The sequence below is a fragment of the Salvia splendens genome, chromosome 13 (genome assembly GCF_004379255.2).
Source record: "Salvia splendens isolate huo1 chromosome 13, SspV2, whole genome shotgun sequence".
NCBI lineage: Eukaryota > Viridiplantae > Streptophyta > Magnoliopsida > Lamiales > Lamiaceae > Salvia > Salvia splendens.
In genome coordinates this window covers 554,680-570,598 of record NC_056044.1, presented here as the reverse complement: position 1 = coordinate 570,598, position 15,919 = coordinate 554,680, and the positions used below count along the sequence as shown (strand labels likewise).

Below are 15,919 nucleotides of genomic sequence, written 5' to 3'. Positions count from 1 at the left end.
TAATAATAATAATAATAATAATAATAATAATAATAATAATAATAATAATAATAATAATAATAATAATAAATGGAACACGGGAATTGCTGAGAGCAAAAAAAAGATGAATGCACACTAAGTATTACCATATAGTGATTGATTGAAAAGTTAGGCATACAAAATGTTTGATAAATGAACAAATTGAAATGGACTATAAATGAATGGCGTGATAAATTTTATTGCGAATGTACTAAAAATAAAGGATGTGTTCGACTCAATCCAATGAAATTTTTTTGAATAATTCGACTCATCCATTTTCATCTACAAGAGCTATCTCAAGAAGACTTATGAATTCTGATGCTACTATAATTCGATAAAATTAAGATTAAACTTATCGATAAGTTTGAACTCTTTTATCTTAATATTTAAATCAATTTATGTCACTAAATATTCGAATTGTAACTTTGAAGTTTGAACCAAATGAAAACATGACATTTGTGGCAAACAAATGTTAAACACAATTACAAATCATGAATCTTTAAATTTATTTCCATATTTACTATATTTAACCAAAATAAAATAGTGTCTCATTTTTTAGCTATAAATTAGTAGTTCCATAGCGCGATCATAAGAAAAGCTAAAAATGACATTTTTAAATCATTTTCTCTCAAAACATATACGCAACATTTTTAAGAATTACAGAAACATAAATTGATCCTAAAAGGGAGAAACGAAAGCTCAAAATGGAGGCAGCAATGGGATTGATGCGAAGAATTCCGCCCAAGCATTCGGAAGCGGCGCTATCGGCATTGTTAAGCCTTTTACCGCATCTTTCCGCCGATCTCCTCTCTCAAGTTGACCAGCCTCTTCAGGTGAAATATTTGCACTGCCTTATACAAGTTTAATTGGATTGATTCGATTCAGTTTCATGTATATATATATGTGTGCGTATGCTCGAAATCGTCTAGATTGAGAATTTCATCGGAGATTAATAGATTATGCGATTTGAATTTTGAAGGTTACTTTTTTTCCGTGGCAATTGGATTTTGTATTCTCTGTTTTTTTCTACAATTTTTTGGGGAAATTGTTGTGGCGATGTATAATTCAGCTGTACATTGGATTTTGAGTTCCTAATCACTAATTGCGTAATTTGTTTATGGTTTCTTCTCTAAGTCTAGGTTCTGAAATTTTAATTTTATTTATATAAAGAACTGGCTGTATCTTCGACTTTGTCATAAATAATTCAAAATGAATTGTATTTTAGGATATTATTCGGTCTTAGTTTTACATGCTACTAAGAACCTGAAAGAGCTCCTTCGGTTGGAGTTGATTCTCATGTTACTCCGTATCTTTTGATTTATGAATTGCTGTGGGATTTTTTGCTTTATTTTATGTTGATTCGTGAAGGAGTTTTGAGCCATAGCTGTAGGTCCGTAGGGATGAAGAACATCTGGGGTATCAGGATCATTTCATACATATTTTCTGCTTGCTATTACTTTTTTTTCTTGGTTTGTTGCAATCCTATATACCGATGGATAGGAAGATGATTAGTCTCTTATTTGGCATGATCTGAACTGTATATCTTGCTTTTAAATTTGGTCTTCATGTACCTTTACAAGCAGGCCTTCTCTCTATGCAAAATATGACCTTACTGTGATCTTCACTGCAAAAATAGTTATTTACTAGTAGGTTATTTTGCTAAACATAATGTTGTTCCTCAGGTTTTATGTGATGTTGATAGTGGGAAGGAGTTCATATTATGCGAATATAACCGAGATGCAGATTCTTATAGGTATGTCGCACACGCAGTAGTGTATGCTTCCATTAATTCTTGTGAAATAACATCATCAAGGGCCAATGATTTATTATGTTTATGATGAGCCTTTTTAGCAAATAAACTGGAGACTGGACCATGGAGCATTTAAAAGCCAATGCTTTTATCTTCTTCTTATCTTTACCGCCCTTACTGAGACATAGTTATTTCGGTTGTTTCTTGTTTTGGCTCCTGAAGGTCACCTTGGTCAAATAAATACCATCCCCCACTAGACGACGGGCTTTATCCATCTCAGGAGCTGAGGAAACTTGAAGTGGAAGCAAATGATGTCTTCATGGTTTATTGTGACCAGTGAGGTCTTTTACTTACCTCGCAATTTATTTAACTATACAAACTTCTTGCAAAAAATAATGAATAACACTGCTTCCTAACTACTCTAGGAAGGGATGTTGCATTTGTTGGTATAATATTTGTGTGTCTATAATTTTATTGTCATCGTTACTTTTTCCTATTTCTATTTTGTTTCTCTGAGAGTTCAAGCAGCTTAAGTGGACCAATCAATCAATAGGTACTATGAAGGTGGTACTTCATCAGTGTATATCTGGGAGAACGAAGACGAAGGTTTCATTGCTTGCTTCTTAATAAAAAAGGGTGATAATTTTTCTCCCATTTATTTATTTTTATTACTCTTCTTCCTCAACTTATGCATTGATTTTCGCTTTCAAAGATGGCTCGAGGACTGCAGATGGCAGAAGAGGTTATTTAGAAGAAGGATCTTGGGAAGCAATACATGTCATTGAGGTATGTCATCCGACTCAGAAACAGAGTCCGTGTGGTCTAGTTATGCTCATATGTTTTCGTATTTATAGGTGGTTCCTCTAGAGGAGGCAACTGCTCGTTACTGTTTGACTAGCTCTGTGATGCTTTCGTTGACCACAAACGATGAGTCCTCAGGCAACTTCAACTTGTCAGGATCGATTAGAAGACAGGTATTTTCCACTTTGACTACAAATGGTGGTGATTTGGTATTGATTATCCGCTTCTTATCTCGCTTCTCGCTCCTTTTCCCCATACAGATGAATATGGATCTTCCGGTTGCAGAGGGTCATCTCTGTAATATGGGCAGGATGATTGAAGAAATGGAGAGCAAGCTGAGGTACTCGCTGGATCAGGTCTATTTTGGGAAGACGAAGGAGATGGTCTGCACATTGCGACCGCCATCTGAACCCGTTCAAACGAGGCTTCTCGAGCATATCAGCAAGAGACATCCTTGAAATCAATGTTTTCTGGCACATGAGACATAGTATTAAAAATCAGTTTTATGGTGTATTGTCTTATTTTGTGAATCAGTTGTGGAATCCTTTTCAATGAAATACTTTGCTGAAACTCCAAACTAGAAAAAAATAATATTACAATGATATTGTAAGCATTGAAATGATTATGCTAAATTTGCACAATACTATTTGATTTCATTTATTTTTATTAAAATAAATAAGTTTGGATTATGATTAATCAATTTTAATTATTTAAGTTGCCAATAAATTAAAATAAAACAAATATAATCAATCTTGTTTCTAATCTCAACTACAAAATAACTTAATAAAATTATCTTAGACATAATCTTAGCCAACCAAACATAATTATAATTTCTTCACGTATAACATAATTTTATAAATATCTTCTCCAAATTAGATCAATATCGTTTCCTAGTTAAATAAGATAGACATAGATTGATTAAAATTATTTATATGCATGAAATCTCAAATCAGATTTATTACTTTCTACAGGAGTTAATAGAATATATATTTATGAATAGAATACATGATTTACTATAAATAAGGGTGTATTGTTGAAGGATACGATAAGTGAAAACTATAAATAAGGGTGAATTGTTGAAGGAATTGCAAGTAAAGATGAAACGCATCAAGGGTTTTGATTTATTTGGAAAGCTACCACAAGAAGTCATAATAGATATAAGAGCATGCACAACGGTGGCGCCGGGCCCGGCCAACATAACAATGTTCGGCCAAGGCGATGACCACCCACCCTCTCACGGTTGGAACCCCGAATGGTTCGGTTGACAACCGTTGTTCGGGCATTCCGGGTGGCTACCGGCCATACCCAATCGACGATCAAGGTGCCTCCGAAGGGCGATACGGGTGGACACCGGAGCCTAGGCCGACTGCCCCCTCCCAAACTCCGACTCCTCCTACTCGCGGTGTCCGCACAACGTACACTCCGGCGGAGATGGATAAATTGTGCAAGGCGTACTTGGAAATCTCCGAAGATGCGGTGGTTGGCACGAACCAATCCGGCGAGCACTTTTGGTGGCGCGTCGCTCGCCGGTACAATGAAAACCGGCCGCCGGGAACGATCGAGCGCAACGAGAGTATGGTGCGCAACGCCATCGGTCGAGCCAACTATGAAATTGGCAAGTTCAATGGCTATTTCCTCCAGGAACAGCGGAATGTCGGGAGCGGCCGGAGCGAGGTCACATCATCACTGCCGCGCTGAGCACATACCAATCCATGAACTGCAAGTCGTTCAAGTACCTCAACGTTTGGTAGGATACGCGGACGCACCCGAAGTATATGGGAGGCGTAACATCCTCCTCTAGCGGCTCCTCCAAACGGTCAAGGTCGGTATCCCTATCCGACGCCGACTCCGAAGAAGTGGCTAGCCAACTCGCAGGAGCTAACTTGGGTAACCCCGACGCCGGACCGAGCGGTTCCCGAACAACTCGCTGTGGATGCTCTTAGGACAACTCAATATGGTCGATATGTCAACTATGATGCCATGATATTGGGTCTCCAAAAACAATTGGGGTTAGTGCCGCCGGATCAGTAGTCTTCCACGGGTAATATTAGCCAATAATTATGTAATTTTTTATTTTTAGGAGTTTAATTATGTAATTTTTAATTTTTAGGAGTTTAATAATGTAATTTTTAATTTTTAGTATTTTAATTATGTAACTTTTAATTTTTAGGATTTTAATTATATTCTTTTTATTTTATTTGTAATTTGTAATATTTATTGTGGTTTTTTAATGAATTTTAATCTTATGGAAATGTTTTTGTTTAATTGAATTTTAAATTTAATTGTGCTCGTCCTTGCGGAAGAGCACAGCTGTGGGTGTTGCTCTCTTGCCAGAGAGCAGGCAGGAATAGTGGCGCCGGGCCCACAACCATGCTCGCTGGCAAGAGCACGGTTGTGGATGCTCTAATGCTGCGGACACCGGAGTTCCGCGACATTCCCGGGACGTCCGCCATTGCGTTGACACGACTGACGTTCGCACGAACGTCCCGATTTTTTATTTTATTTTAAAAAACCCTATATATGTTAGGGAGATTTTTAAGGAGTTTCGAACATTGTAAATCAGTCCTTCGACTATCAAAAATTATATTTCTTGATGAATCAGTCCTTCGACCCCAGCCAGGGGCTCTGCCCCCAAACCCCTGTCTAATCATAATGAATTTAAACAAGCGTGCACTCCGCACTTCTAAACTTATATGATGTCTTATTATGACAATATTGATCAATCAAGTTAATCCAATTACACTAAAATAATCAACAATATATGATGTCTCGTTGAACTATGTATTTTTGTATTTTTTTAAAAAATTGTGTATGTTTTTTTAATAATTATGTAATTTTTTTAATAAATGAAGTGGTTGCATTTTCTCCGTATTCATAAAAAAAATTTAATTCCGTCAATTGTTTAATTTGTGAATTTGTGAATTTTTTTTATTTTGGGAAGTCCGTCGAGATGTCTTGGGGATGTCCGCCACTGTGCAGTGGGATGTCCGTATGACGTGGCATCCGCAGTGGGAGTCCGTCGGGATGTCTTGGGGATGTCCGCCACTGTGCAGTGGGATGTCCGTATGACGTGGCATCCGCAGTGGGATGCGCGTATGACGTGACAGGAGGTGTTTTTGAGATGTCCACGAGGCTGTCTGCCTGAACATCCGCACCACTACTAATGGTCTTAAACAAAAATAAAAAGAACAATTGAAAAACCTCAGTAGAAAATAGGAGTAAATGATTGAATTCAATTTATGAGTTTCTAACACAAATTCAACAGTTTGCAAACGAGAAATTTCGGAATAAGGGGTTAAATTTGCTGACATTTCGTAATTAGGGATTCAATTCGCTGACCTTTCGTAATTTGGGATCGAGACATGCATATTCTTCAGAATAAGGGATTTATGATATTTTATCTTATTTATGTTCTTTTTTAATATTATTTCCCACTAACTATTTATTAATCGCCTAAATTACCCCTTCAAATTTTTACCTAAATTCTACTACTTCATCAAAAATTCAGCCAACGAAGAACTTGTCAAACTTCGACAAGAAGTTGCTTCTTTGCAGGATGCCTCGACTATGTCCACCAGTGACGGTGAGGAAGATGACGATGAAGGGAATGATGTGGGAGAGAAGCTGACTGAACTGTATGAGAAGTTGCAGTTAATGGGATCCGATGCTGCTGAGGCTCAAGCTTCCAAAATTCTTGCTGGGTTGGGTTTTACTAAAGATATGCAGGTCGAGCAACACGGTCCTTTAGTGGTGGTTGGAGAATGAGAATTTCATTAGCCAGAGCACTTTTGTTCAGCCTACTTTGTTGCTATTGGATGAGCCTACAAATCATCAGGACCTCATGGCTGTTCTCTGGTTGGAAGAATACTTATGCAGGTGGAAGAAAACTCTTATTGTTGTCTCACACGACAGGGATTTTCTTAATACTGTTTGCAACGAGATTATTCATCTCCATGATTTGAAGCTTCACGTGTATCGTGGAAAATTTGAAAAGGGTAATTTAGACAATTGATAAATGCTTAGAGGGAAATAATATTAAAAAAAAACATAAATAAGATAAAATATCATAAATCCCTTATTCTGAGGAATACGCATGCCTCGATCCCAAATTACGAAAGACCAGCAAATTGAATCCCTAATTACGAAAGGTCAGCGAATTTAACCCCTTATTCCGAATTTTTTCTTTGCAAACGCACACCAAAATCTAAATCAAATCCAACTATTCAACGCCCAAATGCTTTAGCACAAATCAGCAATTGCATCTAAAAAATCCATGATCGATCCATCATCAAACGCAATCTCGAAGGTTTTCTACTAATTCCTGCAAGTCTCGGAAGCTTATTCAGCGATTGATGACCATTGCGGAACCGAAGTGGCGGTGGATTGAAGAGCGGAGCTGAAGAGAGCGAGCGAGAGGGGGTTTGTGAGAGTGAGAGAGAGAGAGAGAGAGAGAGAGAGAACACATATTGTAGGATGGGGTGGGGTAGGGTGGTGTACGAGGGGGTGGTGGTGGTGGGGTCGCTGCTGCTGCTTGGATGGGGCGGCTTGTGGTTCCTGAACCGCCGGCTTTACAAGGAGTATGAGGAGAAACGGGTGCTGGTTCAGATCATATTCAGTGTTGTTTTTGCATTCTCTTGCAATCTGTTCGAGCTCGTCCTGTTCGAGATTATTCCCATTCTCTCGAAAGAGTAAGCAGTTAGCTGTTGTACCTTGTGCTTTTCCCCTAATTTTTAGGTCGAGAGAGCGTTAACTATTCATTTTCTAGCATGTGTTGATTTACACCTTTTGTAGTTAATTCGTAAATTCCTGATTGTGAAATGCTTTGTAGTTCCCTTTAATTGGACACTGTAGCCTAGTTTAGTTGCTATCAATGAGCGTTTGGATATTCAGATCACAAACCTTATCTGTTGGGTTGTTGTGACCGTGCAAAATACCGTAAGGTTTGAAACTTGATGCAATTAAAAGAAGCTCGGTGGTTAAAGGCGTTGGACTTCTTGATCCAGCAGTTATCTTTCGCTGCAGTTGGTTGTGTGTATAAATGATTCATTGCTAGGATAGAAGATGATAGATAGCATATACATGAGTGAGATTCAACTTGTGGTTTTGTGTTTCATTTTGTAGTTCGAGTGTTCATTGTAATTTCTTGATCAAGTGAATAACATAGATTAATCTCTTTTCCTTAGATGTAGACTTATGTCGAACCACGTAAAGCCTTAGTGCTCTTGCGATCTTTATTCGTTTTCTTTACATTTTTTAACTAGTGTACGTGTGTTATTATGATCTCATGGAGAACTTTGTTTAGTTTGTTGAATTTGTGATGCTTGGTGCTCCGTCTTCATGGAGGGCTTTGAGGAGTTTGCTCTGATCTGAGATTGCTTCAATTGCTATATTGTCTGCAGGGCAAGGTGGATGAATTGGAAGGTGGATTTGTTTTGTTTGATAATGTTGCTCGTTTTCATGTTGCCCTACTATCATTGCTATCTGATGCTTTCGAACAGTGGTAAGTTTGGCAGTTTTTTTTATAAATTTAGTGTGTTCTTTTGTCTCCATTTTAATTGTCTTCTTTCAAACATATGGTGATGGAGGGTGGGTGATTTTAATTTCTAATATTGCTTTTTCGCGGTGAATGTGGGTGAGGTGGGGGTGGGTGGTAGTGTGGTACCTTTTATTCCTCGCTCTATTTTCATTTCACATACATATGGAGGCTTCCGGTTAAAGCTCTATTATCTGCTTTTCTTTCAGGTATTAGAAAGGAGCGGGCCTCACTCGGTGCTGTTATATTCTTGTTGGTCTATCTTTATGGATTTTGGCGACTGGGTATTCATTTTCCGATGCCTTCACCGGATAAAGGTTAGGATTTGTTTGATGGTGCTAAGGGCTTCGAAGTATATAATCACTATGTTTGGTTCAATTACCTCGTCATGAGGTTAACTATGCTGAACTACTGTTCGCCTTTACATCTAGCCACTCCATTTCTCCTACTATTTGCGCTTTCACTCCATATAGTGTAATCTGAAAACATAAAGTGACATGTTACAATACATTGCATTTGATATGTTTCTTTTAAATAGTACTTATATATTTTTTGTTCTGTTTTTTTCTTTTTTTTGTTATAATAATATTTCTTGTCAGGATTCTTCACCATGCCCCAGTTAGTGAGCAGGATTGGGGTCATTGGTGTGACTGTCATGGCTATACTTTCTGGTTTTGGAGCAGTCAATTTACCCTACAGTTACCTTTCTCTCTTTATTCGGTAAGAGTTATGTGAGATATGTGGCTTAGATTACTGAACTGAATATTGTTTTGCGTATCACAATTAGTTCGTGCATAAAGCCCAATTAAAAACATGGAAGTCTTGAGTGGAACCTTTTCTTTCCTTTTTGTGTGTGAGCGTGGGTGTGCATGTTTATCTGCATCATCGTGGTTAATAGTTCATTGTACTTTCTATTCTAAATTTAATTGGTAGTAATAAACAACCATGAACAACAGCGTATATTTGTTATGTATTGAGCTCCACGAACATCTCTAAGAGATAATACTATAAGTAGTCTTAACCTTCAACAGGCTTCTTAGTACACGCATTAGAGTTCTGCTCATAGCTCTTTGTTTAATGATGTTTGCTTTTCTTTAGAAGTTTTACCTTTCATATATTATTCCACGGTTCTCAGCACAATGATATAATAGTTTAATATAATTTCCTTTTCTTATGAAATGAAGAGAAATTGAGGAAACAGAGATAAAGGGAATCGAGAGGCAGTTGATGCAGTCAATAGAGACTTGCATATCCAAGAAGAAGAAGATAATTCTTTGTCAAATGGAGATAGAGCGAAAACAAGGGTCCGAAGAGGTTCACTTACCTTTCTATGGATTAAATATGTTTTTTTTTAAATCTCATTGTACGGTTCAATTAACATTTTTTTTCCAAAAACCAATTTTCTTGTTCTATGAAGGATGCTTTTTCCCTTACCCTAGTTTCTTGTTTCATCCCACTACTGCTTGTGGCATTTTGATAACAAACCATATGAATCACTGTTTTTCTAAAAAAAATATGAAGTATTCTCTATAAGATCTTATCTGTGACCTTTGAGTCTAATTTCTGGTGAACTTTAATGTAACAGAAATCAAACAATAGGTCCTTCCTAAAGCGATTAGTTGGCACGGTTGTTCGCTCTGTACAGGATGACCAAAAGGAGCAAGGTTAGTAATTGTCGCGCATGTATTGGTATTGGGGTGTTAGTTCTTTGTGTTCTGCTTTCTTACTTTTCTTGTTGTTGACTCTTTCTTTGTGTAGATATCAGAACCTTGGAAGCAGAGGTACAAGCTTTGGAGGAGCTCTCAAAGCAGCTATTTCTGGAAATCTATGAGCTTCGCCAAGCTAAGGTATGCTAAATGCTCATGTCTTTTCCTGTATGTTGCAAGTTGAAGATTCACAAGAGTAAGATTGAAAGAAATTGCGGACTGACTTTAATTTTCTTGTGAAAAACGTTCTCTTTCATCTCTCGTATTCAGGAAGCTGCAGCATATTCTCGAACCTGGAAGGGTCACATGCAGAATCTCTTAGGATATGTCTGTTCGATATATTGTGTATATAAAATGTTAAAGGTAAATGTGACTTTTGACATGATTAAAAGATAATTTGATTCACAATGTTTAAAATTTATCAGGACTAAGCATTCTGGATATTCTCAAGTACTGACTGTTGAATTATCTTTGTTTCCTTTATTGTGCAGTCTTTGCAAAGTGTTGTGTTCAAGGAGGTAATACTACGACTCTGTTTTACTTATCTCCTCATTGTTCTATTTAGTATTGTTACGTTCAACTCAAAGTTTACTATTCTGGAGTTGAAAATGTTCTGGTTTAATGCCACCACTTTTTTCAGGCTGGTTCCGTTGATCCCGTTACTAGGACAATCAGCATCTTTCTGCAGTTTTTTGATATTGGCATCAACGTAACTTTATTATCACAGGTTAGTTTTTCCTTGGTATTGCTTCGACAACTTCCCCCATGTATATGTTGCATGCAATGGCTATATATTTCAAACATGATTTGTCAGTCAAGTCATAGAAAATATTGAGCTCTTTCGTCAGTGTGCATCAGATACATTCTTATTTTTATACGTGTAGAGTTGGGGAAGGGTGGGGAATCAATTTGTAAATCACCTTCTTAATACAGAGGGGATCACTGTAAAATGGCTTAAAAGAACTGATGCTTCCTGACTTATGACTATGGAGATAAGTTAGCCTCAAGAACAACCTATTTCTATCAGGATAGATGAGTTCAGTGAGAGTGATCGTTATGCTACCATGTACTACTACCTAATTACCTTAACAGTCTTCGCTTTATATAATGTTTTCCTTCCTTCTGTGTAGTACGTTTCCCTTCTATTCATTGGGATGATGATCGTCATATCTGTACGGGGATTCTTATCCAATTTGATGAAAGTAAGTTTCAATTATTTTCTCAAATAAGACTATTGGTTGGCTGATCTCAGAATCCATCTTACGTTGCTGTGACCTAACTCTTATGGCATTTGAACAGTTCTTTTTTGCTGTTTCGAGAGTTGGGAGTGGATCTTCAAGCAATGTCGTCCTTTTCCTCTCTGAAATAATGGGAATGTACTTCGTTTCTTCCATATTATTAATCAGGAAAAGCTTGGCCACCGAGTACAGGTACAATTTCTAAACCGACCTTTTCTCATTCAGTCGATCTGGCTTTTCTTAGCCTGACTATAGAATTGTTTACCTCAACTCGAGAGCTTCCCGTATTTAGTTTTCGTCATGCCTGAAGTGATGGTCTCTTTGCAGGATGATCATAACAGATGTGTTGGGTGGTGACATTCAGTTCGACTTCTACCATCGTTGGTTCGACGCGATATTTGCAGCAAGTTCTTTCCTCTCTCTGGTTTTGCTATCTGCTCATTACACTTCCAAACAGGCTGACAAACACCCCATTGATTAATTTGTAGTTATAGTATTATTTTTTTATTCCCATTTTTTTAGAAATTCCCATGTGGGTTTGTGGAAGAGTGGTTACATTTGAAAATAGAATGGTTGAATTTGAAAATATTTACGTGCCACTTTGCACATATAGTGTTACTATATTTTTTGTATTACTTTCGAGATTTGTTGGGGATTTTTACATTAGTTATCGAAAAAAATAGAAAGTGTGTAGTAGTAGTGAAGTACTACTATTCAAGAATTGAGATTTGATATGCTAAGGGACTTGAAGAATGTGTTACATAATTCATTTATTTATTCCTTTCCATATTGTAACCTGTCAAACTTCATACTCAAATTATAGATCTTACTATACAGTTACGAAATACGAAAAACCGGAAATTCAAGTGTAGTAAATAAAAAATGGTAATCATCGTTGAACGTTTCGATAGCCAGAGCATTAATTCGAACCCGTTTAATAATTTAGAGCTCGATTTGTTAAGTTATATGGATTTTAATGATACTCCATTTACCAAATAATTGACTGACTAATGTGTTTGTTCAGTGTGAAGACGTGGATTCATGCCACTCATATATTTCCGTCTCGAACTCGAACTCGAACTCTCTCTCACCTTTAATTCTAGCTTATTCAGAGCTTGTAAAGTGGCCATAATTCATCTATGGCGGCAGCATCGCTTGCAGTCGGGCTGAGGACGGCGTTTATGGTTCTCGGATGTATCGCCGCCGCCACTGTCATCTACACCAGCATCTTGTATTTTGAATTTAGACAAAAAAATATGAGAAATTGGCAATGATCTTGTTGATGCAGGTGGATGGCAGCAACCTTGGTTGATTTCTATATCAATATCGTATGCCCTTTCTCTCCAATATCGGCTCAATCTATGATTAACTATGTCATACTAATGCATATGATGTTGGAATGAGTTTTAATTCCAAAATAAGCATCATCTTCTCATATTATGTAGTGGAATTATGATATCAGATGTGGATAATCTACACTGGATTTCCTCACTTGTTTGGATGGTTTTGCTTATATGCTTTGGAAGGTATATATATAAACTCATCTTCTTCGTTTCGATCCCCATTACTCCTTCATCGTCTCAGACGTTAAATCGACATTACTAAACTTCCGTTACCCCTTCTCCTTTGCAGCATCAGCACATGTTTGTACGTCGTTTTGCAGTTCCGAAAGCTCACTCCTCATGAATCACAGTTAGATCCCATCTACTTTGTTTTGCTCAGAAATAAGAAAAGGTAAGTTTGTGTTTGATGAAATCCTGTGTGTGATAGGTTTGGGTGGCATTATGGATCATTTTGTTGATATGCTTCGGAAGGTACGAGGCTTCTCCAGTTAGGGTTAGGTGTCGGAACGGTTATAAATCAAAACGTGGTCTCATTATTGCTATAATTCATTCGTATTAGCACTCCAATTTCTACTATTCACACCATCTTTGACTTTGTTTTGCACATTGGCACTCCAATTTCTACAATTTATATAACCATTTTTATACCATCTTTGACTTTGCCTAGTTGGTACTCATTAAATTCTACTAGTATTTTAAACCGATGTTTTTGATGTTTCAGATCATGTCTTTTATTCACGTGCATAATTCACTAATTGTCTTGGATTTCCAACTTACCAGCTAATCAAAACGGGCTTATTATTTTGATAGCCATAACATTATTATGAACCTGTTTATAAATTTAATATGGCTAAGTTATATGGATTAAAAATTCGAGTGAATTACATATTTAGTCCTTACACAATTACTCCCTCCGTTACGAGTGTCATTTCTTAGCGTTACGAGTGTTTATAAATGTTAAGAAAAATTGATGGAAAAAAATTAGTGAAATATGGATTCCACTTAAATATATTAGTTTTAAATGAAATGTGAGTTGAATGGGTATGTGAAATGTGAGACCTTGTTACCATTTATAGTAAAAGTGAACCGAAACACCTATTCACGGACGGACTAAAATGGTAAAACGGTACTTCTATTTGCGGATGGAGAAGTAGAAATTAACATTTCCGGACAATTTTATTAGCATCATTAATCTCTAGATATGGTATAATTATATTGAGGGACTTTTGCACTATTCCTAGACATTTGTATCCTTTTAGCTACTCCAGCTACTCCCTGAGTTCCATGTTAATAGAGTCATTTTTCTATTCTAAGAAGTTCCAAGTTAATTGAGTCATTTTTATTTTTGGTAAAGAGTAATTCTCACTTTTAATTTATTCTCTCTTACTTTTGCCACAATCCATTTAACACGCTATTCTTTAATTCCGTACTGAAAAGAAATGTATCTATTAACAAAGAACGGAGAGAGTATAATTTTAATTGGAGGGCAAAATTGTCTATTAACTATGTATCCATCATGCGTCATTCAAATGGTACATAAAACAATATTAAATTATTTATAGTGATTTTATTTTAATCAATTTTTTTTCTTTTTTATCAACTACTACCATGTTTTTCTTCTCAAACTCTCACTCTCGTCTCTATATAAATATATATACATAGGTCCAGCTTAGAAGCGTAATTCAGAGCTTGCAAAGTAGTGATCTATGGCGGAAGCATCGCTCGCAATCAGGCTGAGGGCGGCGTTTGTGGTGCTCGGATGTGTAACCACCGCCACCATCATCTACACCGTCGTCACTCATGGTTTCCGCAAAGAAATCTACTCCCCGTATTTATACATCTCCCTCTCTCTCTCTGATTTCTAAAACAAATACAATTTGAATTCAAAATTCACAATTTTAGTGTTTTGATACTGTTAATTATTTTGAATATAGACAAAATATTGATGAAGTTGTTGATGCAGGTGGTTCACATCTATGCGGCACGGATACGGATACGCGTATCAGTATCCGAAGGATACGGATACGCGGATACGGCTCTTTCCCAAACAACCCGATACGCGGATACGTTTTAACTATTTTTTTAATAAATAATAATAGTGCATAATAAATTACAAAATAGATATTCTAATGTTATTATACAAATAAAAATAATAAAATTACAAAATATTAAAAGCTAAAGTCAATTTCTTTTATGGTCGATTACACCACATCGATTTTTTGGTTATACTTATCCATATTACCAATAATATTGATCAAAATATTTATTTATAGTTACAAAATTAGACAAAGTTAATGGAGTAATAAATTGGCCCAAAAAATGAGCCCCAAATATACTCCTTTTCCATCGTGACTACTTCTTGCCCAATTCATTCTCCCATTTCCAATTTTCTTCAATCCCTAGTTGAGGCAATAGCGGCGCCTCCCCTTTCTTCTTCTTCTTCTTCTTCTTCTTCTTCTTCATATCCGATTAACTGTCAATTTTGTTCCCAAATCGGATTGAAGTTCGTAAATTGAAAGTTGCGAAGTTCTTCGACAGAGATGGACGTTGATTTCGAAGAGGAGAACCTCAGATCTTTGCAGATAGAGGAGGATGAAGGCCCAATACGGCCCAGCTCGCGGATACGCCGAAGGATACGTATCGAATCTGAGGTTTCCCGGCCCAATACGGCCCAGCTCGCGGATACGCCCAGGATACGTATCGACGGTGTATCCGTCGCGTATCGGTATCGGATACGTATCCGATACGTGATACGGCAACAGGGTGGCGTATCGGTGTTATATAGGTTCACATCATCCTTGATTGATTTCTATATCAATACCATAGCCATAGGGGTATGCCCTTTCTCTCAAATATCACCTCAATCTAAAGTATCATCTCATTCTCATATTATGTAGTGGAATTATGATATCAGATGTGGGTAATCTACAAGGAATCTAGCTGGATTTCCTCACTTATTTGGATGCTTTTGCTTATATGTTTTGGAAGGTATATGTTACATACTCAATTCCCACATCGGTTGTGAGAACAACTGGTGTGGGGTATATATGTTAAATGGGCTCTCTTACCTAACAGGTTAGTTTTTTGGGATGAGTTCTCATGTTTTGTTTGGTCTATATTAGTATGTATAAACTCTTCGTCTTTGTCATCGCCTCAACACTGCTAAATTCGTCTTTCTTCGTCCCTTGCAGCTAAATTGATCGAGCCTAATTCCTTTAAGTAGCGACGATGCTTCCACTCATTCAACAACAACAGAATTCAAGAGATATAGAGTAGAGTGGAGAAGTTTTTCCAACTGTGCATTTGTGCTCTCGAAGCAAGTCGACTTCGAGCGAGTTGAGAAAGTTCTGTACTTGTAAATCTCCGAGAGAATTGAGTGTTCTTGTAAATCCTTTTGAGTGATCAATAAACACATACACTAGTTTTCTGCCCGTGGACGTAGGCCTAGAGCCGAACCACGTAATTGCTGTGTTTTTACCTTTCTTGTTGCAGTTTATTCAATCGTGCGACTGGTGTCTCACAACTGTTCG

At 37.0% G+C, this 15,919-nt stretch overlaps 2 protein-coding genes and 2 long non-coding RNA genes across 4 annotated transcripts; all 4 read left to right on the top strand.

Annotated features, from left to right (window-relative positions):
• Nucleotides 1-611: 611 nt before the first annotated feature.
• LOC121760212 (probable F-actin-capping protein subunit beta) lies at nucleotides 612-3,229 on the top strand. Its single transcript, XM_042155858.1, has 7 exons — nucleotides 612-851; nucleotides 1,701-1,771; nucleotides 1,991-2,104; nucleotides 2,322-2,404; nucleotides 2,481-2,554; nucleotides 2,623-2,742; nucleotides 2,830-3,229. The coding sequence occupies exons 1-7, from the start codon at nucleotides 723-725 to the stop codon at nucleotides 3,025-3,027; spliced, it is 789 nt and encodes a 262-aa protein (XP_042011792.1). The 5' UTR covers nucleotides 612-722; the 3' UTR covers nucleotides 3,028-3,229.
• Nucleotides 3,230-6,774: 3,545 nt separating this feature from the next.
• LOC121762514 (GPCR-type G protein 1) lies at nucleotides 6,775-11,681 on the top strand. Its single transcript, XM_042158408.1, has 13 exons — nucleotides 6,775-7,257; nucleotides 7,969-8,069; nucleotides 8,312-8,419; nucleotides 8,702-8,822; nucleotides 9,287-9,416; nucleotides 9,688-9,766; nucleotides 9,861-9,949; nucleotides 10,079-10,171; nucleotides 10,300-10,326; nucleotides 10,449-10,535; nucleotides 10,939-11,010; nucleotides 11,108-11,238; nucleotides 11,374-11,681. Exons 1-13 carry the CDS (start codon nucleotides 7,043-7,045, stop codon nucleotides 11,525-11,527), a joined length of 1,407 nt encoding a protein of 468 aa, XP_042014342.1. The 5' UTR covers nucleotides 6,775-7,042; the 3' UTR covers nucleotides 11,528-11,681.
• A 563-nt stretch (nucleotides 11,682-12,244) lies between these two features.
• LOC121761946 lies at nucleotides 12,245-12,910 on the top strand. The gene is made up of 3 exons (XR_006042134.1): nucleotides 12,245-12,374; nucleotides 12,509-12,572; nucleotides 12,679-12,910. It is a non-coding gene; the product is annotated as an uncharacterized LOC121761946 (long non-coding RNA).
• A 2,263-nt stretch (nucleotides 12,911-15,173) lies between these two features.
• LOC121761016 lies at nucleotides 15,174-15,810 on the top strand. Its single transcript, XR_006041889.1, has 3 exons — nucleotides 15,174-15,223; nucleotides 15,304-15,464; nucleotides 15,581-15,810. It is a non-coding gene; the product is annotated as an uncharacterized LOC121761016 (long non-coding RNA).
• The last annotated feature ends 109 nt before the right edge of the window (nucleotides 15,811-15,919 follow it).